The 25763-nt window shown below is 41.7% G+C and overlaps 3 protein-coding genes across 3 annotated transcripts; 1 reads left to right on the top strand and 2 right to left on the bottom strand.

Moving 5' to 3' along the window:
- The first annotated feature begins 3230 nt into the window (after nucleotides 1–3230).
- LOC115682690 (wall-associated receptor kinase-like 1) lies at nucleotides 3231–6956 on the top strand. The gene is made up of 3 exons (XM_030606987.2): nucleotides 3231–4350; nucleotides 4866–4979; nucleotides 5376–6956. The coding sequence occupies exons 1-3, from the start codon at nucleotides 3441–3443 to the stop codon at nucleotides 6587–6589; spliced, it is 2238 nt and encodes a 745-aa protein (XP_030462847.1). The 5' UTR covers nucleotides 3231–3440; the 3' UTR covers nucleotides 6590–6956.
- Nucleotides 6957–9291: 2335 nt separating this feature from the next.
- On the bottom strand, nucleotides 9292–12339 carry LOC115668544 (dehydrogenase/reductase SDR family member FEY-like). Its single transcript, XM_056302440.1, has 8 exons — nucleotides 12079–12339; nucleotides 11717–11834; nucleotides 11224–11341; nucleotides 10929–11065; nucleotides 10714–10818; nucleotides 10523–10621; nucleotides 10382–10430; nucleotides 9292–9786 (listed from the first exon to the last, which is right to left on the bottom strand). The coding sequence occupies exons 1-8, from the start codon at nucleotides 12243–12245 to the stop codon at nucleotides 9569–9571; spliced, it is 1011 nt and encodes a 336-aa protein (XP_056158415.1). The 5' UTR covers nucleotides 12246–12339; the 3' UTR covers nucleotides 9292–9568.
- A 4038-nt stretch (nucleotides 12340–16377) lies between these two features.
- Nucleotides 16378–19238, bottom strand: LOC130134788 (dehydrogenase/reductase SDR family member FEY-like). Its single transcript, XM_056302472.1, has 8 exons — nucleotides 19069–19238; nucleotides 18692–18809; nucleotides 18199–18316; nucleotides 17904–18040; nucleotides 17689–17793; nucleotides 17498–17596; nucleotides 17357–17405; nucleotides 16378–16761 (listed from the first exon to the last, which is right to left on the bottom strand). The coding sequence occupies exons 1-8, from the start codon at nucleotides 19236–19238 to the stop codon at nucleotides 16544–16546; spliced, it is 1014 nt and encodes a 337-aa protein (XP_056158447.1). The 3' UTR covers nucleotides 16378–16543.
- Between the last annotated feature and the right edge of the window lie 6525 nt (nucleotides 19239–25763).

Genomic DNA, 25763 nt, shown 5'->3' with positions numbered 1-25763 from the left:
GCATAACATGTCATTGGATAGATGACGATTGGAGTATTCAAAAAAGAGTTATTGCATTTAGAGTTTTCGATGATAAGCATACGGCAAATAATATTTATAGAATGATTAGGCAAATTTTAGAAGAATATTATTTGCTTAACAAAATTTTTTCAATTGGTTTTGATAATGCCGTGGCAAATACTGCTTCAATTGCCGATTTAGAAAATATTTGTAAACCCGCTTTTGGCAGGAAATTTTTTCACGTTAGATGTGCTTGTCATGTTTAAATTTATGTGTACAAGATGGTTTGAAAACTCTTGATATTTTTCTTGAACCAATAAAAACGGCGATTCAATTTTTATGGAAACATCCCCAAAAAATGAGAGAATGGGGTAAATTTTGTAGAGAAAATGCCAGAAAGCCAAAAAGATTTCCAAGAGATGTTCCAACTCGTTGGAATTCTACTTTTCACTTGCTTGATGAATCTTATGAATATAAAGATTTATTATGTGCAATCATTTCTAATAATATACCTCAGATTAATTTATACCCACAAGAGTGGGGTATTTGCAAAAAAAATTTAGATTTTTTAAAGGTTTTTAATGATGCAACTTATAATTTGTCCGGTGTTTATTATCCTACTACGCGTTTATTTTTATTAGAGTTTATTAATAATGTCGGAATTTTTGACGAATATGAAAATGATATTGAATTACAACATACTATAGTAACAATGAAAATGAAGTGGCTACATTATTATGGCGAAATTTCCATTATTTATTTAGTTGCTTGTGTTTTTGATCCGCGTTGCAAATTAGATGGTTTAAGTGATTGTTTGCATACGTATTATCAATGTTTACATTATGATGCGATAAATGTTACAACCATAGTACGTGAGGTTAAAAACGTAGTAATAGAATTATATAATGAATTTTATACTAAATATAATTTAGGTGATATTGGATCTTCTCAATCTACCGAGACACAAAATGAGAGTACAGGTAAAATTAGTAGAGGGTACCAACTTTTATTAAATAGACACAAAAAACAAAATGGAGCAATAGGAAATATTTCTGAATTAGAGATTTATCTAACCGTTTCCTTTGAGTTTACTGATTCCGAATCCGAAGGTAGTACAGGTTTTTTAATTTTGGATTGATGGAAGAAGCACGCAAGCCAATACCCAATCCTTTATCTTATTGCAAAACAAATTTTTGCAACCCCTTGTTCCACAGTTGCCGTCGAACAAGCATTTAGTGCGGGAGGTAATATTTTGGACGAATATCGTTCAAGATTAGCTCCGGAATCAGTGGAGATGCAAGCTTGTGTCGATGATTGGACGAAGGCTCAATACCGACAACAAGAGATAGATCGGAATAATGAATCCGAATTCTTTAACGACGGAGATACCACCGGTACCGGTACCACTACCGGAACGGGTAGCGACGACTGAGGATAAAAGAACTGTTGGAGTTGGCAAATATTTTGGGAACCCTTGTTTCTCATACCGGGCACGCCCACGTGAGCTTAGGGAAACCGAAGTATAATCCGACGACATGTGACCCCTGCACACGGAATGCGGGGGTTCGAATAGGCTTAGGTTTTTGGGTCATTTTAGGGCATATATATTGTACTCCTTTTTTTTATAGATCATTGTAACGAATTGTAAGGCGCTTAATGATAATTTATTAAATTCAAGCCCCCTCATTCTCTCTTTTTGTCCCCAAATTTGATTACAATTTACATTTTGATTACAATTTATATTGAATAATTCATTATTTCATAATTTCATTATTTTTTTATTTAATAATTTTTTTAAAATTTTAAATTATGAACCGGAACCGGTAGGACTACTCCAGAGAGCTCCAAAGACGAAATGAAGGAGAGAGCTCTCTAGAGACGGAGAGATTTGTGTGGAGAGTGAGATCATCGAGTTGAGTTATTAAACATTATGGTTGTTGGGCATATACTAGGACTGGGAAACACTCGACTGTGTGGGTAATTGTAACCTTGTAATTCTCCAATTTATTAATAGATTATTTGCTGATTCTCCCCGTGGACGTAGGTTCCGACATTCGGACCGAATCACGTAAATTTCGCGTTTCTTTTTTTATCGTTCCTTGTTTTATTTCTCTATCATTTCTACAGTTTCCGACTTAATTACAAAGTTATGATCCGCTTCCGCCGCGTCGCCGATTAAACAACAGTACTTCATAGTACTTCAACTGATTTCTTTCTTTCGCCAATTTATATATCCGTTATATTTAATGGGTTCATAGAAAAAGGCAATATAAATATGTGGGCTCATTCATGATTTATCTTACTTTATATTGGGTCATGAACTATATACAAGTCCAAGAGACGTATTGTATTTGTACCTTGCATTATGATATATCGATCTTGATCCGTATTAGATTCATCATGGACAGATTGTACTCGACATAATCTTTTCAAAATTTTTGGACTGTTTCATATTAGATCTCAACAATAGTTAAGGTGAAAAATGTCCGCACCTTGCATTACAACAAATCTATCGTCATCTCGTTAGCTCATCATAGGCAGATTGTGTTCAATACAAGTTTTTTTTTAAAAAAAAAAGCTATGAATTCATATGAATTTTTTTAAGTGCAAAATGCCACAAAAATAGAAAGGTAGATCGAAAGAAAACACAGCTTCTCTAGAAGGCACGTTTAGATTGGCACATGATGTTGAAAATAAAATATCAAAACTTGTCGAAAGAACGGACCATACCTAAGCCCCTCAGGCAGCTCAAGGATTCGCCACGTGTCGGCACGGCAAAAGCTTCGTTGAAACCTCTACTTTGCATATATCTATTTCTCCATTTTTCTGTTTGTCTATCCTGTCGCATACGAACGCAAGTGCCAGGTACTTTCTTTCTCAGCACCTTTTCTCAAATAGGTTTTTGGAAGTGCATGCTTGACTATGGCTAACAGTAATAATTTCAAGTCTTCAGCATTAATCTATTGAGTACCGGTCGTGGAAAGATGCTGACCATTCGTACTCCAATCGGGTCTCGGTCAATCTATGTCTAAACGTCAATCTTTCCCTTAACTTATAAAACAGAAAAAAAGCAAAATCACCATTGACAAATACCCTTTAATCAAAGTGGAACTTTCTTTGGCTTGACCTTCTAGACGTAGACATGGCATCTAGAAGTATAGTTTATTTTCCACAAGATGGGTTATTTAACGTTGGCTTTTGCACATCAACATCAAACCGATCAATCTAAACCGGGTCGAATATAGGGTATACGCATCGAGATTCAAGAGATTTTCGAGGAATTGCTCGTGATATCACCACGAATGAATACATCGAGTAGGAATCCAACATAAAACCTCGCCGCACTTGCTAGCATGAGAGGCCTTGCCGTTTTCACGCTTCGATCAGGCTGACGAATAATCACTGGCGCTGATCATCGTCTCCATAGGAACATAAAAAGCATGCATCATCAATTGATTCAAACCATCATCGTTTGTTCGTTTCTCTTGCCGATATCAACCTTCGCCGCACCGACATTTCGATCCGCGAAGCCCGGATGCGAGCCCAAGTGCGGGAACGTGACCATACCCTTCCCCTTCGGGCTCGGCCCAGTCGGATGCTTCCTCGACGAGTGGTTCGAGATCGACTGTGGCCGGAACGCCACTGTACCGGTCCTCCGGAAGCTTGACTTGCAGGTCCTCAACATTTCCCTCCCGGCCTACTACACTGCCAACTCCACTGCCGCGTCGGAGACCTCCTACGGCCTCCATGACGGCACGGTCAAAGTCTACCTCCCAATCGTCCGACACCAATGCGGTGGCGCCAGGCCGTCTCCTCCAAACGTGAGTCTGCGCTCCAGCCCGTACTCCTTCTCCCAGCCCGGCAACTTCTTCGCCGCTGTTGGATGCAACAACCTTGCTGTGATGGCGGAGACCGCCTCTGCCGTTGTCGGATGCGCCTCCCACTGCGACGGAGGTGGCCTCGGGAACTTCAGCAACTGCTCCGGCGTCGGCTGCTGCAGGACCTCAATCCCGTCGGGGCTCCAGGAGTTCGATGTCAAGTTCAAGTGGATCAGCGACCACGACACTGTTGCCGTCGGAGAGGAATGTAAGCTCGCGTTCCTGGCGGATAAGCAATGGTTAGAGTTTAATGAATCGAAGGACCTGAGGATGCTGAGAGAGATGGAGTACGTGCCTGGAGTGTTGGAGTGGGGGATTACGAAAGAGATGGTGAGTGTGATCGGATTGAGTGGAAGAGATTCGTCTGGCTGCGAGTATTATGGTGAACCGGAGAGTGAACGGTTCCCGAAATTATACAGGTGTTATTGCAGGTCTGGTTACGACGGGAATGCGTACCTTGCAGATTGTCAAGGTAAAGCAACTTTGATTATTGATACATCATACATCATTGAATCCACATGTCTCTGATCGCGTGCAATCTGACCGGTGAGTTTGCTTGGAATTGGAAGAATTTAGTCTTTCAACCGAGTGAAAATAGAAGATATGCAAATTCCAATGTTCATGTGATGATATTTCATGATTTCTAAACGATTTGCTTAGTCTTTTTCAATGGTCTGGTGGAAACAATCGATGAAGGTTGCCGTGTAAAAGTTGTGCAAACAACAATCTGTGAATCCTGTTGACTGGTGTTTCGTGTCGGCTTTTGCCCCAACCAATACACATTTTCAAGAGTTGATTCTTGAAACAACAAGAAGCATGGCTTATTTGCACTGTTTATTATTAATCAGCAAGAGCATAGACATTAAAAACAAAAGCTAACTAACCTTTAAAAAGGCGTGGCCTTCTGTCGGAGTAAATCTTTTGAAGCAAAACTGATGTTGTCCTTTTAGGGCATGTTGATGAGCAACCAGAATTTTCATTGTGCAGATGTCGACGAATGCGAAGATCCAACACTGAACAATTGCCCTTGGATGTGTGAGAATCGGCCAGGGTCCTATGAATGTGTGGATCGTGACTGGATGGTTAGATTTGTCGCTATCGGTATTCCTTCGTATACTACAAACTTTTAAAATCCTTTCGCATAGTCCTTTGATAGGTGCATTGCATTTTGTCATGTAAATAGAACAAAATTCTGGCACTCTGCAATGGACAACAGGAGATCTAGGAAAACATAGGCTCTTTCATTCTTTACTTCTTAGGATATAAAGAACTGCTATCCTAGAAATGTAAAATAATAGGAAAAAATTTTCCAAGTTTTAACTAAATTGAGATGGAGATGGAATGTTTTGTAATTTCGTGCATTACTCAAAATGATAAAATAGTTGAGCACTAAAAAAAACGGATCAAAAGGAACAGTTATCATGAATCTTGTAGCTTTTGACCATTTGGGGCGAGTGAAGATTTTGACTGACTAAGATTCTTTTGCTCCAAAATAAGGCATAGGCGTGGGCCTCGTTGCGATAGCTTTGCTTCTTCTTCTATGGAGGTTATGCAGAGTAACGAAGAGGAGGAAGAGGCGAAAGCAAAAGGAAAGATTCTTCAAGCGAAATGGTGGTATCTTACTGGAACAGCAACTTTCTTCCAGTGAAGGCGGCAATCATGTAAAAAATGGAAAACTGTTCAACTCTAAGGAATTAGAGAAGGCTACCAACAATTTTAGTAATGAGAGGATACTTGGACAAGGTGGTCAAGGAACTGTTTACAAAGGAATGCTGGAGGATGGAAGAATTGTTGCCATCAAGAGATCTTGTGGAATGGTCGCCGATGTGGGGAAAGTGGAGCAGTTCATTAATGAACTGGTCATCCTGTCGCAGGTTAATCATCGAAATGTGGTCAAGTTATTGGGTTATTGTCTGGAGACGCAACTACCTCTTCTTGTCTATGAATTTATCCCCAACAAGACGCTTAGTCACTATCTCCATGACCCAAAAAACGAGCTTGTGCTTTCATGGGAGATGCGCTTGAGAATTGCTGCTGAAGTTGCCGGGGCTCTTTCTTACTTGCATTCTTCTGCATCAATACCGATTTACCATCGAGATATCAAGTCAACCAATATAATGTTGGACGACAAGTACAGGGCAAAGATAGTGGACTTTGGGATTTCCAAATTTGTTTCGATCGACCAAACCCATGTGACGACGCAAGTGCGAGGAACCTTCGGGTACCTTGATCCAGAATACTTCCAGTCATGTCAGTTTACCGACAAAAGTGATGTTTACAGTTTTGGTGTCGTCCTTGCGGAGCTCTTGACCGGTCAAATGCCAATCTCCATAGTTAGGCCTGAAGAGTACAGAGGTTTGGCAACATACTTTGTACTTTCCATGGAGGAGAACCATTTAGTTGATATTCTTGATTCTGAAGTCTTGAAGCAAGGTAAGGAAGAAGAGATCTTGGCAGTTGCTTACCTTGCAAAGAGATGCTTAGACCTCCAGGGGAAGAGACGACCTTCAATGAAGGAAGTAGTTATGGAGCTGGAGAGGATGGGAATGTTGCGAAATCCTTCCCGTAATGTGCAAAACCACAGCGACATTGACATTTCGAGTAACAACACCAGCTGGGATGATGTTTGGACATCCATGACGTCAGATCTAGATGTGGATCTAATATCATTTCCGGATGTTCATCCACTTCTGGATATTGAATCTTGGTGAGGAATCATCGTACCTAAGCGCTCGTGGACTGTATGCCTAGATTGTCCTTTTGCCAGCGTTAAGGTCATTGTCGTTGGTTTTAGGAAGAAATAAAGTTCTATTATTGGTTGAAATTAGAAATTCACATGTATTCCATTGATTTGGATTTTTTTTTTGGCGAATGTCCGATGCGTGGCTAATGAGGTGGAATTTAGGTGCTGAATAGTTAGTGCCAGCTTGTCCTTGATCAGAAGAATTATTTAGTTCTTTCTCTTGTCAAGGAAGATTTTTAAGAATTGATTCCTAGTATTTGCCATTTTCCAGGACATCTGTTTTCTCGTATGTCTTCTGTTTTTTCCCCTCTGATATGGCACTCTATCCCTAGCTTCTTAAGGTAAAATTTAGGGTCAATTGCCATTGTCACTGGGCTATTCATGGTGTTTTGGTTAACAACCATATGATTAGCCCAATCTTGTAATGTAACTCTGTCGTCCGCCGCCTGAATCCCGTCTTCGAGCTCATAACTGCGCAAGTATTATATGGAGTTCCATCTTTCTAATTCAAAACTTACGCATTATCTACACTACAAGGAACATTTTTTCTACTCGATGCTGACAATTGTTTCGAGGTATACATCTTTTTTTTCCGTAATTAAAGGAGAGGGAGAACCCGTTCTTACTACCAAGTTTCAGTTTCTAATTCCTAAACTTCCTCAACATCTCACCCCTCCTTTAACTTTCTCCAGCTCCGATTGCTCTCATTTCCTCATCTTCTACTTTCTATGTTGGTGCCCTTATCTTTTTATTTTTTTTTTGGTCGAAAAAGTTGCTAACATTGATAGTCAAGAGTTTTTAGACAAGAAGCCCAAAGCAGGGGCATCAAAGCACAATAAATCCCAAAGAGGCTGGGGAGGATGAGCTAATCAAGATAGAGGTAAAGAAATCAAAGCACAATAAAAGCTTGGACTGCCTTTTCAGATTCCCAGCCAAAAGAAAAGAGACAAATTTTATTTTATTTTTCGGTTTAGTGTAGTAAACTGTAAAAGTGACCGATGACGTCATTATTGTCCAAAGTCCAACGTAACGTTGGGCCTCAGTAGTTCCATTCCCTCCATCATTGGAGATAAGGGGGAATTGCTAAGTCACGGGGTAATCTTCGACCAAAAATTAAAAAAAAATAAAATTCATGGGTTTGTCCAGTAATTCACTAATTTCCTCAACCACTGTGGTTGGGATTTTCTGCGTCAGAGTTTCTTGGCCGTCCAAAGTCTGACTTTTCCGTGAGCCCAAGCCAATGTTGACGAATTCGCAGGAGTTGCTTTCCTTCTTACCGTGACGACAGGATCTCCAACAACTCCGATTCTTAACGTGTGTTCCGTTGAATTCCCTCTCCTATCTCAGCACCATGTCCTTTTCCAGACCAGGACATGCGATTTCCTAAGAAGATTTGATCCGACATCGTAGAACAGGCATGAAACTCAAGATGAATACCCAAGATGAATACTAGACACCCTGATAAGCTGACTGTTTTTTCCTCGACAAGTCTCGGCCATCTACCCAGTTCGTAGATGTCGGTTTTTCTGTTATGCCTCTGGCCACTGTGCCCTCTGTCACAGGCTGTAGTGAATAAGTTCATATTTTTCCAATACAAAGTATCATAAATTGCAATCACTGTTATTTTAGACTCGTTTCATTAAGGAGATGTTAAGTTTCTTCCCCCAAAAACGTAGAATGCCGTAAATCACAAAGGATTTATCATCTAGTTGCTGACAACACTTCACGTTGGAATACGACGAGGGCATGGTGTCCCTACGGTACCATAGAAGTCTACATGTCTCCCCCACTTCATGGTAAAAACATGATGAAAAATCACCAGCCATTATCTTTGCAAATGGCAGAGATATTTGGTGGCTTAAGTCGGTGAAGTTGGGCTATAAATATGCTCAAATGTTCAATTCTTCGAAGTACATACCAACCCCAAGAAAGCTCATCCACTCTTAGGGTGCGTTTGTTTTGCGGAAAATGGACCATTTCTGAAAAATACTTTCCAGGAAAATGAGTTCATTTTTTGGTATTTGGCTAAAACCTAAAAAAGACTTGAAAAGTATTTTTAGTTGTTTGGTGAGAAAAATCTGATGATAAAAATTATCAAAAAATTTCGTATTTTTGAAATTATTTCAAATTATTTGTTATTTTTAAATTATTTTTATTAAGAAAAGAAAATATATGAATGTTTTCTTTCTTAGAAAGAAAAGAAAGGAAAAGAAAAAATATTAACAAATGCAATTCCGGAAAGTGTTTTCACCTTCTTAGATTAGGGAATTCACTTTTCTAAAATTAAACATGATATTTGTGTTGATCGGAAAGTATTTTCCGTTGACCAAATCATTTTCGGAGAATCAAACGGATGAAAGTCCGGAAAACACTTTCCGAAAAAATACTTTTGCCAAAACACACCCTAAGCGTTTGTAACGCACTAGCAATCTAATAAGAATTCCTTTGTGTCTTTGTTGTTCCTTTGCCATAAAAAGCCCACACACACTCGCATATTAACTCACTTGCAAGATCGAGGACTAAGTCGCGGGCATATTTACCAAAGCGCTACTGCAAGTCGAGTTTGAGATGCTACGAAGCATGCCCGGAGTATCGCGAAAATTAATCACGGATGAGTGTTGAAAAATGGTCCATTTCTAAGCTTTCTAGAATAGCCTACAATACTCTCTGTTTAGTGGTGATGGGTAAATTATGTGACCGAAGTTACATGGGGCAGCAGACAATGCAAGAAGAGGAAAAAATCACCGGAGAGTGATTAAGAGAAGTTTTAAGCACCACGTCTCTAAGGTCAATAGTGGCCCAACACATCATACTTGTGCTGCAATTCTCTGTACAAGTTTTCATTCCCCCACCATATTGAACGTCTTATTTTCACACCTAAAGCTTGAGCCAACATGTCTCCGCACAACATAAGGGAAGGGAAGAAAGATCATTATACAGAGAGTGGTCAAGAGAAGCTTCTGCTTGCAATAATTTCAGACAGATAGTCGTTGGGACTGAAACCCAAAATGCGCAGTGTTTCATCCCAAACTATCAAGCATTCCTTCGGATCATCTGCAAGGCCCGACATCCTTCCTGGCTTACACTGGCTATAGTATGCAAAGTTCTCGGTGGTGTTGCGCGGTACATCAGCTCCGACAGAGCAAAATAGGACGTTTCTGGCCCCTACCCAACAAGAATATGTAGCAAGATATTATGTTGCTATTGAGCAGTGGCCAAATGAAAATTACCTAAAAAAATGCGCATCTTTCTCGAGGATTACACTGTTCTATTAGATGTTTTATTCTTCTTGTAGTATACTGCAGAAAACTGCCCGTGTCTGTCGATAACTTTTTGTTCCCCCTATCCTTTTTCTGGTTAACCAGTCTATGACTCGATTCCATAATGAATAGAAATGAACGGAGTAACTTTGTTCTGTTCTACCAGAAAACCGAATTATCTTTCGTCCAACAAACATTGAAAGGAAGGCAGAGGATCAGATGGCGGACAATCCGTTCGTGTTGACAATTGTTCCTCTATTTTCATGTGTTTGGTCGGCTATTTCTACTGAATCTCTGGTTCATGTCCTCTTTGATTTTTCAGCTATCAGTAACCGACTCTTAGATTTATCTCAGTAGCCCTAATCTGCTAGATCTACATTTTATATTCTCGGAAAAGGTAATTTTTATGCAAGAGAACTCAATCACGTGCAAAAGAAGAAAAAGGAGACCTAAAGCGCATAATGCCATAATCGTAAGTATAGGAAACAAGTTTTATTTACCTTCAGAAGGATCCAACATCCAAAATCCTCTCATCCTGCCATCTGACAGCTGCAAAAAAGCATCGAAAAGCCAACCCTGGTCATTCCACAATTTCATGTGGAACAAAAAGCTAAGATTAATAAACCGGGTCGACAGATTACCAAGTTTGATTCGACGATTCCAGGGTGCACGGCTACGCATAGTACCGAAGTCTTTGCCATACTTACGAGCTTCGTGCTTAGAGCCTTTAGAAACATGAGCTGCACGTCGAAAAATACGTTGCGGGGAAAATTTTGCCTCACAGTGGACTGTTTTGTTCTGTTTTTGACCAAATTCAAGTTTACGTGCATACCTGGGCTAGTTTGCTTGATCCATAGGACGTCATGCTGCTGAACTTACGTTCTTCCTTGGCGCCCACTTTCCAGGACTCGGGTTCCACAACTCCCCAGTGATGTCCCTAGGTTTTCTCTAAGCTTAGTATAAGTTCAGCAAACCATCTGGATTTTTTTCATAGGTAATTCTTTTGAAGTTCCAAAACGATCTTCTTATCTCAGAGACAACAGTTACCACGGAATTGACGTTAACAATGCGAGCAGAGTTGGCTTTGAGCATTGAAGGGAGCAGAAGAAGGGCGAGCAGCGAGGCCGCAATGTGGTTAACTTGAATATGCTTCTCAAGTCCATCCTCCGAAAATTGCGTCGGCTCTGCCACAGAAAGTAAAAAGTGGAAGAAGAATATTCATTCCGTGGGTCTTTTTTCTGGCTCTAAGTCTATGCACTGATAGAAGGAACTGACTGAGCGCATACGTAGATGAGCAAAAGTATAAGAGAACATGATGCGACACAGCAGCAGGAAATTATACCTCCCAGGAGAAGAATCCCGGCATTGTTGATGAGAATATGAAGGGGCTTTCCACTTTGATCCCACTGAGCTGCGAATTGCCTAACTGAGCTAAGGGACAATAAGTCCAGTTCCATCACCTGCATTTGGATCATTTCTCATATTATGGCTAGAGTCAGAGACAATCAACGATTCAAACGTCTGGAAGAGTATCCTAAGTCCAATCCAAATGTCCTTTAAACCATCCAGGGTCATCAAGAAGACAACTACCCTCAGTGAAGGTCCATGACAAAATGCTCCCTTTCAAAATTTTACTTTTAAGGTCTTTTGCCAGTATAGAGAACTTCATTAACTGAAAGCTTTGCTCAGTTTGATCTAACTCATTTATCAGGACCCATGATGAAGCCTGTGCTAAACTTGGGCGATGAAAATCGGCATTGGTGATGAGGTGGTTAAATGCAGATCATGGACGCTTGCTTGCACAGTTGTCAAGATTCACAGTTTTGCTATTTTACCTCGACATGCAGGGTCTTGCTATTATTTGCGTCTTCTTTCCACCTTTCAGCAATCTTCTTTGCCGCATCAACTCTCCGGCAAGCCATTATCACACATGCACCGGCGAAAGCAAGTTCTCTGCAGAAAACATCAGTCAAACCTTTTCGGGCAATTAGATATTCCATTACCTCGTTCATTCAAGTTGAGATTCCATTCTAAAGAAACATACAAGCTACTGTTTCTTACTGCAGTTGTTCCCCTTTTCGTCCTCTGATTCAAATATCATTGGTTTGCTTCAGAATCATAGCGCCCCTTCATTTTGAAATCACACGACAATAGGGAGAACTCTGAGTTAGAGAGAAAGAGAGAGAGAGAGAGAGACCTGGCTGTGTGATAACCAATGCCATTGGTGGAGCCCGTGACGATCACACACAGACCATCCAACTGATTTGGAAGGAGAAGAGCTGCAGAACGGAGCTGGTATGACATGATGATCCTCTGCAACGTAATTTCCTTTGCAGTCTCCCATATAGCCTTCACCATCATCATCGTTCTCTCTCTCTCTCTCTCTCTCTCTCTCTCTCTCTCTCTCTCTCTCTCTCTCTCTCTCTCTCTCTCTCTCTCTCTCTCTCTCGCTTCTTGCTCTTTCTAATCAGTCATTGCATACTTAATCTCGATCACATCGATCGCGTGGATCTGCACAATTAGTTGATACCTTTCCATGTGACGTAGAGTTGACCTGCTTTGGACGTAACCTCACAGACTTTGAAATAATTTAATTCACCAGGAAATTTTTATCAGCTTGTGAAGGGGAAGTCCCCTGTTGTCTTATTTCACGAAGTCATCATTCAAACAGAGTCCAAACCAATTCCAATTAAATATGCAGGCCTTCTGATACAGTTCTGCCTTAAAAAAGTCATTAATAGCAAAGGAAAGACGCTACCAGCTGGTTGATGCGTTAAAATTGGTGGAAGAACTCATTCCAAAAAATTAGTTTGCCAAGGGAGGAAGCCCAACCCGTTATAAGCCCCAAAATTTCTCATTTGCCAGTATGATCCCCTCTTCAAGAATTCTGCGACCTCACAGAACGGGGCCTCGGGTCACCACCACCACCACCACCAAGGAGGGCAGCCCCGAGCATTAAGTGCCAGAAGGTGGGTGCCCAAGGAGTGGTTAGATTGGAAGAGCGTTTGATGTGTCCGTGGAAAAAGAACTTTGGGATAGAAAAACTGATAACCAAGATAAAGAACTTACAGGTTTCCTCCTCTCTATTTTTTAGAACTTATAGGTTCACCACTAACGAATTGGATAAAGACCCGAAAGAATCACTCATTTGAGAGAAAATTTCATGTATTATTAACCCACAAATCTTTTCTTATACAAATGAGAGTTCTCTTATTTATAGAGGGACTTAAACCAAAAACCTTAAACTAAGATACACAAAAATAGGAAACCTTAAACTAAAAAAGGGAAAATACTACCAAAAACCTCAAACTATGCGATTTGTGATAAATTTACCCTGAACATTTTTTTTAGGCAGACCTCGCCGGCGTTGGAGTGGGGCGAGGGCTGCCCTCGCCGGATCTGGCAAGGGCGACCCTCGCCAGCGTCGGGCAAGAGTCGCCCTCGCTTGAGTCCCTCACCCGTCTCAAGCGAAGGCAACCCTCGCTGGCATCAGCCGAGGGCTGCCCTCGCCTGGGTGGGGGAGGGCTGCCCTCGCCCGACTCAGGCGAGGGTCGCCCTCGCTAGATCGGGCAAGGGTGGCTCTCGCCCGACGCCGGCGAGGGACTCAAGCGAAGGTTACCCTCGCCCGCCCAGGCGAGGGCGACTCTCGCCCGACACCGGTGAGGGCAGCCCTCACCCAACTCCAATGCCGGCGAGGGTTGCCCTCGTCGGCTTCCCTCCGCCATGGCCGGCGCAGGGAAGAGAGAAGAAGGGAAAAAAATCAAAATGCCCTTGGGCCAAAGTATTATGGGGGTAAATGTATCACACGAGTACAAGTTTAGGGTTTTTTGTATCACATAAGAAAATTTGGGGTAAATGTGTCACAAGTCTCTCTTACCTATGTTTCTTTTGAAATTTTTTTTTTGTATTTTCTGTTTCGTTTCGCTATTTTGGATCTAGCCTGTACATACACGACAATGTAAGTCAACATATTCTTATGTGTATTGAAATCTTAAGGACCACTACCGATAAAAAAAAAAAAGAAGACCATAGTTAGGGCTTGATTTTGTGAGAGAATAAAAAAATACAAAAACAGGATTAAATATTCGATGAAAGTTTATTAATTACATAGGTCTTTATTTATAAGGATAAGTGCATTATAAATCCTAAAACTTATCATCAAAGTATAATTGAGTCTTAAAAGTTTCAAAAAGTGCAATTAAATCCTGAAACTTATAACAAAAATGTAATCTAGTCCAAAATTTTTTCTTAAAAAGTGCAATCAAGAAAATGACTTGATTATACAAATTTGACAAGTTTTAGAGCCTTTTTAAACATTTTTGAAAGTTTTAGTTTTTGAAAGTTTTAGGACTAAGTTACATTTTTATGATAAGTTTTAGGACTAAATCACACTATTATGATAAATTTTAAGATTTTAAATGCACTTATCCCTTATATATACTTAAAACAATCCACGCACCCCCTTGAAATGTATTTTTTTTTTCAATAATATATAACAATTGATCCCACCTGGAGATGGTGTGGTCACTGTACCTTTCAGATGACGCGCCAGCCACTGCAAAAGTTTTCTGGCTTTTTAAAAGCTTGGACTGCCTTTTCAGATTCCCAGCCAAAAGAAAAGAGACAAATTTTATTTTATTTTTCGGTTTAGTGTAGTAAACTGTAAAAGTGACCGATGACGTCATTATTGTCCAAAGTCCAACGTAACGTTGGGGCTCAGTAGTTCCATTCCCTCCATCATTGGTGATAAGGGGGAATCGCTAAGTCACGGGGTAATCTTCGACCAAAAATTAAAAATAAAATAAAATTCATGGGTTTGTCCAGTAATTCACTAATTTCCTCAACCACTGTGGTTGGGATTTTCTGCGTCAGAGTTTCTTGGCCGTCCAAAGTCTGACTTTTCCGTGAGCCCAAGCCAATGTTGACGAATTCGCAGGAGTTGCTTTCCTTCTTACCGTGACGACAGGATCTCCAACAACTCCGATTCTTAACGTGTGTTCCGTTGAATTCCCTCTCCTATCTCAGCACCATGTCCTTTTCCAGACCAGGACATGCGATTTCCTAAGAAGATTTGATCCGACATCGTAGAACAGGCATGAAACTCAAGATGAATACCCAAGATGAATACTAGACACCCTGATAAGCTGACTGTTTTTTCCTCTTGACAAGTCTCGGCCATCTACCCAGTTCGTAGATGTCGGTTTTTCTGTTATGCCTCTGGCCACTGTGCCCTCTGTCACAGGCTGTAGTGAATAAGTTCATATTTTTCCAATACAAAGTCTCATAAATTGCAATCACTGTTATTTTAGACTCGTTTCATTAAGGAGATGTTAAGTTTCTTCCCCCAAAAACGTAGAATGCCGTAAATCACAAAGGATTTATCATCTAGTTGCTGACAACACTTCACGTTGGCATACGACGAGGGCATGGTGTCCCTACGGTACCATAGAAGTCTACATGTCTCCCCCACTTCATGGTAAAAACATGATGAAAAATCACCAGCCATTATCTTTGCAAATGGCAGAGATATTTGGTGGCTTAAGTCGGTGAAGTTAATTGGGCTATAAATATGCTCAAATGTTCAATTCTTCGAAGTACATACCAACCCCAAGAAAGCTCATCCACTCTTAGGGTGTGCTTGTTTTGCAGAAAATGGACCATTTTTGGAAAATACTTTCCAGGAAATCATTTTCCAAGAAAATGAGTTCATTTTTTGGTATTTGACTAAAACCTAAAAAAGACTTGGAAAGTATTTTCAGTTATTTAGTAAGGAAAATCTGATAATGAAAATTATCAAAAAAATTTGTATTTTTTTAAATTATTTCAAATTATTTGTCATTTTTAAATTATTTTTATTAAGAAAAGAAAATATATGAATGTTTTCTTTCTTAGAAAGAAAAGAAAAAGAAAGAAAAGAAAGGAAAAGAAAAAATATTAACAAATGCAATTCCGGAAAGTGTTTTCACCTTCTTAGATTAGGGAATTCACTTTTCTAAAATTAAACATGATATTTGTGTTGATCGGAAAGTATTTTCCGTTGACCAAATCATTTTCGGAGAATCAAACGGATGAAAGTCCGGAAAACACTTTCCGAAAAAATACTTTTGCCAAAACACACCCTAAGCGTTTGTAACGCACTAGCAATCTAATAAGAATTCCTTTGTGTCTTTGTTGTTCCTTTGCCATAAAAAGCCCACACACACTCGCATATTAACTCACTTGCAAGATCGAGGACTAAGTCGCGGGCATATTTACCAAAGCGCTACTGCAAGTCGAGTTTGAGATGCTACGAAGCATGCCCGGAGTATCGCGAAAATTAATCACGGATGAGTGTTGAAAAATGGTCCATTTCTAAGCTTTCTAGAATAGCCTACAATACTCTCTGTTTAGTGGTGATGGGTAAATTATGTGACCGAAGTTACATGGGGCAGCAGACAATGCAAGAAGAGGAAAAAATCATCGGAGAGTGATTAAGAGAAGTTTTAAGCACCACGTCTCCAAGGTCAATAGTCGCCCAACACATCATACTTGTGCTGCAATTCTCTGTACAAGTTTTCATTCCCCCACCATATTGAACGTCTTACTTTCACACCTAAAGCTTGAACCAACATGTCTCCGCACAACATAAGGGAAGGGAAGAAAGATCATTATACAGAGAGTGGTCAAGAGAAGCTTCTGCTTGCAATAATTTCAGACAGATAGTCGTTGGGACTGAGACCCAAAATGCGCAGTGTTTCATCCCAAACTCTCAAGCATTCCTTCGGATCATCTGCAAGGCCCGACATCCTTCCTGGCTTACACTGGCTACAGTATGCAAAGTTCTCGGTGGTGTTGCGCGGTACATCAGCTCCGACAGAGCAAAATAGGACGTTTCTGGCCCCTACCCAACAAGAATATGTAGCAAGATATTATGTTGCTATTGAGCAGTGGCCAAATGAAAATTACCTAAAAAAATGCGCATCTTTCTCGAGGATTACACTGTTCTATTAGATGTTTTATTCTTCTTGTAGTATACCGCAGAAAACTGCCCGTGTCTGTCGATAACTTTTTGTTCCCCCTATCCTTTTTCTGGTTAACCAGTCTACGACTCGATTCCATAATGAATAGAAATGAACGGAGTAACTTTGTTCTGTTCTACCAGAAAACCGAATTATCTTTCGTCCAACAAACATTGAAAGGAAGGCAGAGGATCAGATGGCGGACAATCCGTTCGTGTTGACAATTGTTCCTCTATTTTCATGTGTTTGGTCGGCTATTTCTACTGAATCTCTGGTTCATGTCCTCTTTGATTTTTCAGCTATCAGTAACCGACTCTTAGATTTATCTCAGTAGCCCTAATCTGCTAGATCAACATTTTCTATTCTCGGAAAAGCTAATTTTTATGAAAGAGAACTCAATCACGTGCAAAAGAAGAAAAAGGAGACCTAAAGCGCACAATGCCATAATCGTAAGTATAGGAAACAAGTTTTATTTACCTTCAGAAGGATCCAACATCCAAAATCCTCTCATCCTGCCATCTGACAGCTGCAAAAAAGCATCGAAAAGCCAACCCTGGTCATTACACAATTTCATGTGGAACAAAAAGCTAAGATTAATAAACCGGGTCGACAGATTACCAAGTTTGATTCGACGATTCCAGGGTGCACTGCTACGCATAGTACCGACGTCTTTGCCATACTTACGAGCTTCGTGCTTAGAGCCTTTAGAAACATGAGCTGCACGTCGAAAAATATGTTGCGGGGAAAATTTTGCCTCGCAGTGGACTGTGTTGTTCTGTTTTTGACCAAATTCAAGTTTACGTACATACCTGGGCTAGTTTGCTTGATCCATAGGACGTTATGCTGCTGAACTTACGTTCTTCCTTGGCGCCCACTTTCCAGGACTCGGGTTCCACAACTCCCCAGTGATGTCCCTAGGTTTTCTCTAAGCTTAGTATAAGTTCAGCAAACCATCTGGATTTTTTTCATAGGTAATTCTTTTGAAGTTCCAAAACGATCTTCTTATCTCAGAGACAACTGTTACCACGGAATTGACGTTAACAATGCGAGCAGAGTTGGCTTTGAGCATTGAAGGGAGCAGAAGAAGGGTGAGCAGCGAGGCCGCAATGTGGTTAACTTGAATATGCTTCTCAAGTCCATCCTCCGAAAATTGCGTCGGCTCTGCCATCGAAAGTAAAAAGTGGAAGAAGAATATGCATTCCGTGAGTCTTTTATCTGGCTCTAAGTCTATGCAATGATAGAAGGAACTGACTGAGCGCATACGTAGATGAGCAAAAGTATAAGAGAACATGATGCGACACAGCAGCAGGAAATTATACCTCCCAGGAGAAGAATCCCGGCATTGTTGATGAGAATATGAAGGGGCTTTCCACTTTGATCCCACTGAGCTGCGAATTGCCTGACTGAGCTAAGGGACAATAAGTCCAGTTCCATCACCTGCATTTGGATCATTTCTCATATTATGGCTAGAGTCAGAGACAATCAACGATTCAAACGTCTGGAAGAGTATCCTAAGTCCAGTCCAAATGTCCTTTAAACCATCCAGGGTCAGTCAAGAAGACAACTACCCTCAGTGAAGGTCCATGACAAAATGCTCCCTTTTAAAATTTGACTTTGAGGTCTTTTGCCAGTATAGAGAACTTCATTAACTGAAAGCTTTGCTCAGTTTGATCTAACTCATTTATCAGGACCCATGATGAAGCCCGTGCTAAACTTGGGCGATGAAAATTGGCATTGGTGATGAGGTGGTTAAATGCAGATCATGGATGCTTGCTTGCATAGCTGTCAAGATTCACAGTTTTGCTATTTTACCTCGACATGCAGGGTCTTGCTATTATTTGCGTCTTCTTTCCACCTTTCAGCAATCTTCTTTGCCGCATCAACTCTCCGGCAAGCCATTATCACACATGCACCGGCGAAAGCAAGTTCTCTGCAGAAAACATCAGTCAAACCTTTTCGGGCAATTAGATATCCTCCTCAACAGTCCTTTCCATTACCTCGTCCATTCAAGTTGAGATTCCATTCTAAAGAAACATACAAGCTACTGTTTCTTACTGCAGTTGATCCCCTTTTCGTCCTCTGATTCAAATATCATTGGTTTGCTTCAGAATCATAGTGGCCCTTCATTTTGAAATCACACCACAATAGGGTGAACTCTGAGTTAGAGAGAGAGAGAGAGAGAGAGAGACCTGGCTGTGTGATAACCAATGCCATTGGTGGAGCCCGTGACGATCACACACAGACCATCCAACCGATTTGGAATGAGAAGAGCTGCAGAACGGAGCTGGTATGACATGATGATCCTCTGCAACGTAATTTCCTTTGCAGTCTCCCATATAGCCTTCACCATCATCATCATCTCTCTCTCTCTCTCTCTCTCTCTCTCTCTCTCTCGCTTCTTGCTCTTTCTAATCAGTCATTGCATACTTAATCTCGATCACATCGATCGCGTTGATCTGCACAATTATTTGATACATTTCCATGTGACGTAGAGTTGACGTGCTTTGGACTTAACCTCACAGACTTTGAAATAATTTAATTCACTGGGAAATTTTTATCAGCTTGTGAATGGGAAGTCCCCTGTTGTCTTATGTCACGAAGTCATCATTCAAACAGAGTCCAAACCAATTCCAATTAAATATGCAGGCCTTCTGATACAGTTCTGCCTTAAACAAGTCATTAATAGCAAAGGAAAGACGCGACCAGCTGGTTGATGCGTTAAAATTGGTGGAAGAACTCATCCCAAAAAATTAGTTTGCCAAGGAAGGAAGCCCAACGCGTTATAAGCCCCAAAATTTCTCATTTGCCAGTATGATCCCCTCTTCAAGAATTCTGCGACCTCACAGAACGGGGCCTCGGGTCACCACCACCACCACCAAGGACGGCAGCCCCGAGCATTAAGTGCCAGAAGGTGGGTGCCCAAGGAGTGGCTAGATTGGAAGAGCGTTTGATGTGTCCGTGGAAAAAGAACTTTGGGATAGAAAAACTGATAACCAAGATAAAGAACTTACAGGTTTCCTTTTTTTTTTTTTTAGAACTTATAGGTTCACCACTAACGAATTGGATAAAGACCCGAAAGAATCACTCACCTGAGAGAAAATTTCATGTATTATTAACCCACAAATCTTTTCTTATACAAATGAGAGTTCTCTTATTTATAGAGGGACTTAAACCAAAAACCTTAAACTAAGATACACAAAAATAGGAAACCTTAAACTAAAAAAGGGAAAATACTACCAAAAACCTCAAACTATGCCATTTGTGATAAATTTACCCCGACCTTTTGTTTTAGGCAGCCCTCGCCGGCGTTGGAGTGGGGCGAGGGCTGCCCTCGCCGGATTTGGCGACGGCAACCCTCGCCAGCGTCGGGCGAGAGTCGCCCTCGCTTGAGTCCCTCACCCGTCTCAAGCGAAGGCAGCCCTTGCTGGCGTCAGGCGAGGGCTGCCCTCGCTGGCGTCAGGCAAGGGCTGCCCTCGCTGGCGTCAGGCGAGGGCAGCCTCGCCTGGGTGGGTGAGGGCTGCCCTCGCCCGACTCAGGCGAGGGTTGCCCTCGCTAGATCGGGTAAGGGTGGCCCTCGCCTGTAACAGCCCGAATTTCAATGTAATTCCGAGATCAATAAAATTGACGATATTTCGCATTTCATTTTAGTAAGTCTCGCCCAGAGCTGATCACTCTCGGGATACTAACCAATAGAGTATGGCTAATTAGAAAGCGGTACGTGGACCAAGGATCCGATCACGAAGCGGACACCGATCACGAGAAATGATGAGAGAATATTATGAACCAATGTGGGTCGATCTTAGGAAAGGTAACGGATTTGGTTTGGCCAAGGCCAACGATGTACAATCGGATTCGCAGGAGATTCCGCATGACCGAGAGTGCACGTGGCCAACCAGTCCTGAACTTAAACCGGACGATAGTGACCTCTAGGACTAGTGATAATTTCTCATTCTCTCATTGATCAGGACCGTCATGACTCGGATAACCCTAGGTCGATACGCGTAACCTCTAGACAGCCGCCCGTTAGTTAGAGACCCTGAAATTGGAAATCGAGCGAGTTTTGATCACGAAATTGGGCCCGGATTTCGATGTCGATTTTCGATGGCTTAAGAGATTATTTTTGGGAATCTGACGTCATATTATGCTGGCCACGCATATTTTGAGTTAGTACAGTTGAAAATTGGAATTTCGGTCCGGGGGTGAAAAATTACGATTTTGTCCCTCGGGACGCCAGCGTTGCTTTTCGAGGCCAAATGAGGTCATTTTTCGAGGCCGATGCCATTTTTGGGTGGCCACGCATACCAGGAGTCGTTATGGCCAAAAATTGGAATTTCGACAAAAATTGGAAAAATAATATTATTTTATTCCCGAAACTTTGCAGTCGATTTTCGAGGGCTTAAAGGGCTGTTTTCGCGATTCCGACGCCATATTATGTTGGCCACGCACATGGAGGGTTGGTACGGGCGAAAAATGGAACTTCGCCCCGGGACCGGAAAAATGACGGTTTTGCCCCTGGGCTATTTTCGGGTCCGAATTTTTGGAAAATTATTTGGGATAATTATTGATGATTATCAGCTGCATTATTGGGGATATTGACCTTTTTGCCCATCCATTATTAGATTAGGATTATTTAGAACCGTTAGATTAGGGGCGTTTTGGTCAAATCGCGCGGATCGGCGACACGTGGCGCCCCTAGGCTGCTGTATTTGACCAGCTTGGACTGCTTTCTCTCTCCTCTATCCCCCCCATTCGGCAGAACCACCCACCAGCAGCTTTCTCTCTCTCTTTCTCTCATTTTCTCTCTCGGCCAAGCTTGGCCGGAGCTCACCGCCGGCCACCGGAGCACCGCCGCCGGCCACCGTGCCTCACCGCCGACCACCTCAGCCCCCAGCCTCAGCCTCACCCTTGTCCGGCCCCTTTCTCTCTCTATTTCTCTCTCTTTCTTCCTCTTTTTCTCTCTTTCCCGTCCGGCAAATAGGGCCGCCGGACCTTCGCCGGCGCTCGGATCGCCGTTCCGTCGCCACCCAGCCATCCAGCCACGCTGTACGACGTAGACCGTACCTGTCCCCCCCGTACAGTGTCCGTACGGTCGGTACTGTTCACCGCCGTCCGTACGCCATCGCCGGGAATTCCGCCGCCAGTTTCACTGGTCACCAGTGATCGGCCGCCGTTCCCCGTCTTCGTGACCTTGGATTAAGTGAGTAAAATTCCTAAACCCGGATTAGGACTGATAGTGCGTTTTTCTGGACTGGTTTAGGTATTATCGGTGCATTTTTGGACTGGCTTAGGTAGTATCAGTGTATATTTCAGACTGGGATGAAGACTACTTGATAGAAATTATTATTGAGAAAATTTAATGGATTAATGAGAATTATTTGGGGAGATTAATTGGATTAAATGACCAATTTAGGAGCCCATTGGAAAATTACCGAGTATGTCCGGGTTGACTGGTTGTACATAATTTGTGCTTAATTGTGATTGATTTCGTACTACCATGTCGCATGTCGTGTGGCTGAATTATGTGGGGTGCGATTGGCCAATGATTGGTTTGCAATTAATTATTGAATTGTGAATCGCACGTTGGGCCACACGGTATTAATTGGGCCAATTGAGCACGTGTTGTGATATTGAGTGATTGAATTTCATTGGTGCTCATGGTGCATTGCATCGCATAACATGGACACGCATTATGTATGCCTAGAGTGAGGCATGTGGTGGAATTGTGCGAGAATGCGTGCCTGCCATGAGTGTGTGATCACCTAAAATACCCCGAAGCGTCATACGCTGGGTTCAGATAACAATGAATTGTGTGATCACCTAAGGACCTTCGGGTCATGACCTTCGGGTCGATACCGTCCTCATGTACTTTGAAGCAGGACGATGCCCGGTACGTCCGGAAGACGACCATCCTCATGCACTTTGAAGCAGGTTCTGGTTCGTAAGGAGATCGGTGTTGCGCCTCATGCACTTTGAAGCAGGCTAGAGACACTGGGCCAGATCGGTTGCTGCGCCTCATGCACTTTGAAGCAGGCTAGACGCACCGGGCCGTGAATGTTGTTGACTCGAGTCGTAATAAATAATAAATTGGGCGATTGCCAGTGTGCTAGTGTGAGCCAGTGGGCCGGGAAATATACATGACATGTCGACGACATTTGCATGCATGAACATACATGGACTAGCATGCGAGTGTGTGAGACTCGGTGCATGAGCATGTGATTGGCGTACGTGTGATAATGTGTGCCACATACGTGCCGTGATTATTATATATTGAACTGCCTAACCTGCAGGGTCAGAGAATTATTTGATTGTTGTTGCATTATGGTTTCAAATATTTATTTCCGGTCAGGAGATTGCATGCTAGCCTAGCCTAGGTTTAGGGGTTGAACTCACTGAGATTCATCTCACGGTTATGTAAACCGAAACTTTTCAGACCCCCAGCCGTAAAGATGCCTCCAAGGAGTTGCCAGATGATTCTACCGAGTCGTTCGACCCTGACTGGGAGCCCTAGAGCAGGCCGGTACCTTGGGAAGCGAAGACCGTCTCTTTTTTAATAGCATTCATATCCTAGTTAGCCTAACCACCTGTGCCACTTACCCTTTTTGATATAGTGGCAGTTAAATACTGATGTTGAGGTTTTTGGAGTTGTACAAATGGATAGTGTAAAAAGATTTTACTATAACAGTACAAGTGTATATTCTTGTTTGATGGCTGTTCTACCTTGGTCTCACGTGTGTTGTTTTGTACGGGTGTATATATATATATATTTATATACGTTGTTTCCGCATGTGACTTATCTCTGATTGGGCGTTGAGTCGGCGACGCATCCTGGGAGCGTTGCATCACAAACGACCGGAGATGGGATGCTCGCGCCTCGTGGGGTACGGGGCGTGACATCGCCTGACGCCGGCGAGGGACTCAAGCGAAGGTTACCCTCGCCCGCCCAGGCGAGGGCGACTCTCGCCCGACACCGGCGAGGGCAGCCCTCGACCAGCTCCAATTCCGGCGAGGGTTGCCCTCGTTGGCTTCCCTCCGCCATGGCCGGCGCAGGGAAGAGAGAAGAAAGGAAAAAAAAATAGAAAAAGAAAAAAAACCAAAATGCCCTTGGGCCAAAGTATTGCGGGGGTAAATGTGTCACACGAATACAAATTTAGGGTTTTTTGTGTCACATAAGAAAATTTGGGGTAAATGTGTCACAAGTCTCTCTTACCTATGTTTCTTTTTAATTTTTTTTTTTGTATTTTCTGTTTCGTTTCGCTATTTTGGATCTAGCCTGTGCATACACGGCAATGTAAGTCAGCATATTCTTATGTGTATTGAAATCTTAAGGACCACTACCGATAAAAAAAAAATGAAGACCATAGTTAGGGCTTGATTTTGTGAAAGAATAAAAAATACAAAAACATGATTAAATATTCGATGAAAGTTTATTAATTCGCAGGAGTTGACGAATGTCCAAAGTCTGACTTTTCCGTGAGCCCAAGCCAATGTTGACGAATTCGCAGGAGTTGCTTTCCTTCTTACCGTGACGACAGGATCTCCAACAACTCCGATTCTTAACGTGTGTTCCGTTGAATTCCCTCTCCTATCTCAGCACCATGTCCTTTTCCAGACCAGGACATGCGATTTCCTAAGAAGATTTGATCCGACATCGTAGAACAGGCATGAAACTCAAGATGAATACCCAAGATGAATACTAGACACCCTGATAAGCTGACTGTTTTTTCCTCTTGACAAGTCTCGGCCATCTACCCAGTTCGTAGATGTCGGTTTTTCTGTTATGCCTCTGGCCACTGTGCACTGTGTCACAGGCTGTAGTGAATAAGTTCATATTTTTCCAATACAAAGTGTCATAAATTGCGATCACTGTTATTTTAGACTCGTTTCATTAAGGAGATGTTAAGTTTCTTCCCCCAAAAACGTAGAATGCCGTAAATCACAAAGGATTTATCATCTAGTTGCTGACAACACTTCACGTTGGAATACGACGAGGGCATGGTGTCCCTACGGTACCATAGAAGTCTACATGTCTCCCCCACTTCATGGTAAAAACATGATGAAAAATCACCAGCCATTATCTTTGCAAATGGCAGAGATATTTGGTGGCTTAAGTCGGTGAAGTTAATTGGGCTATAAATATGTTCAAATGTTCAATTCTTCGAAGTACATACCAACCCCAAGAAAGCTCATCCACTCTTAGGGTGTGCTTGTTTTGCAGAAAATGGACCATTTCTGGAAAATACTTTCCAGGAAATCATTTTCCAAGAAAATGAGTTCATTTTTTGGTATTTGACTAAAACCTAAAAAAGACTTGGAAAGTATTTTCAGTTATTTGGTAAGGAAAATCTGATAATGAAAATTATCCAAAAATTTTGTATTTTTTAAATTATTTCAAATTATTTGTCATTTTTAAATTATTTTTATTAAGAAAAGAAAATATATGAATGTTTTCTTTCTTAGAAAGAAAAGAAAAAGAAAGAAAAGAAAGGAAAAGAAAAAATATTAACAAATGCAATTCCGGAAAGTGTTTTCACCTTCTTAGATTAGGGAATTCACTTTTCTAAAATTAAACATGATATTTGTGTTGATCGGAAAGTATTTTCCGTTGACCAAATCATTTTCGGAGAATCAAACGGATGAAAGTCCGGAAAACACTTTCCGAAAAAATACTTTCGCCAAAACACACCCTAAGCCTTTGTAACGCACTAGCAATCTAATAAGAATTCCTTTGTGTCTTTGTTGTTCCTTTGCCATAAAAAGCCCACACACACTCGCATATTAACTCACTCGCAAGATCGACGACTAGGTCGCGGGCATATTTACCAAAGCGCTACTGCAAGTCGAGTTTGAGATGCTACGAAGCATGCCCGGAGTATCGCGAAAATTA

This window comes from Syzygium oleosum, unplaced genomic scaffold (genome assembly GCF_021117445.2).
Source record: "Syzygium oleosum isolate NSW1041296 unplaced genomic scaffold, Sole_v2.1 Sole_v2.23, whole genome shotgun sequence".
Lineage (NCBI taxonomy): Eukaryota > Viridiplantae > Streptophyta > Magnoliopsida > Myrtales > Myrtaceae > Syzygium > Syzygium oleosum.
This window is presented reverse-complemented; position numbering and strand designations above follow the sequence as displayed.

Bases quoted from the DNA above. Each gene is read 5' to 3' on its own strand.
- LOC115682690 (XM_030606987.2), top strand. From the start codon at position 3,441: ATGCATCATCAATTGATTCAAACCATCATCGTTTGTTCGTTTCTCTTG. The intron at 4,351-4,865 runs GTAAAGCAACTT...TTCATTGTGCAG, and splicing joins GTACCTTGCAGATTGTCAAG to ATGTCGACGAATGCGAAGAT. The intron at 4,980-5,375 runs GTATTCCTTCGT...CTCCAAAATAAG, and splicing joins GGTTAGATTTGTCGCTATCG to GCATAGGCGTGGGCCTCGTT.
- LOC130134788 (XM_056302472.1), bottom strand. From the start codon at position 19,238: ATGATGATGATGGTGAAGGCTATATGGGAGACTGCAAAGGAAATTACG. The intron at 18,810-19,068 runs GTCTCTCTCTCT...TGTTTTCTGCAG, and splicing joins ATTGGTTATCACACAGCCAG to AGAACTTGCTTTCGCCGGTG. The intron at 17,794-17,903 runs GTAACAGTTGTC...GAGAAAACCTAG, and splicing joins TTGTTAACGTCAATTCCGTG to GGACATCACTGGGGAGTTGT.
- LOC115668544 (XM_056302440.1), bottom strand. From the start codon at position 12,245: ATGATGATGGTGAAGGCTATATGGGAGACTGCAAAGGAAATTACGTTG. The intron at 11,066-11,223 runs GTATAATTTCCT...TTTCTGTGGCAG, and splicing joins CGGGATTCTTCTCCTGGGAG to AGCCGACGCAATTTTCGGAG. The intron at 10,819-10,928 runs GTAACTGTTGTC...GAGAAAACCTAG, and splicing joins TTGTTAACGTCAATTCCGTG to GGACATCACTGGGGAGTTGT.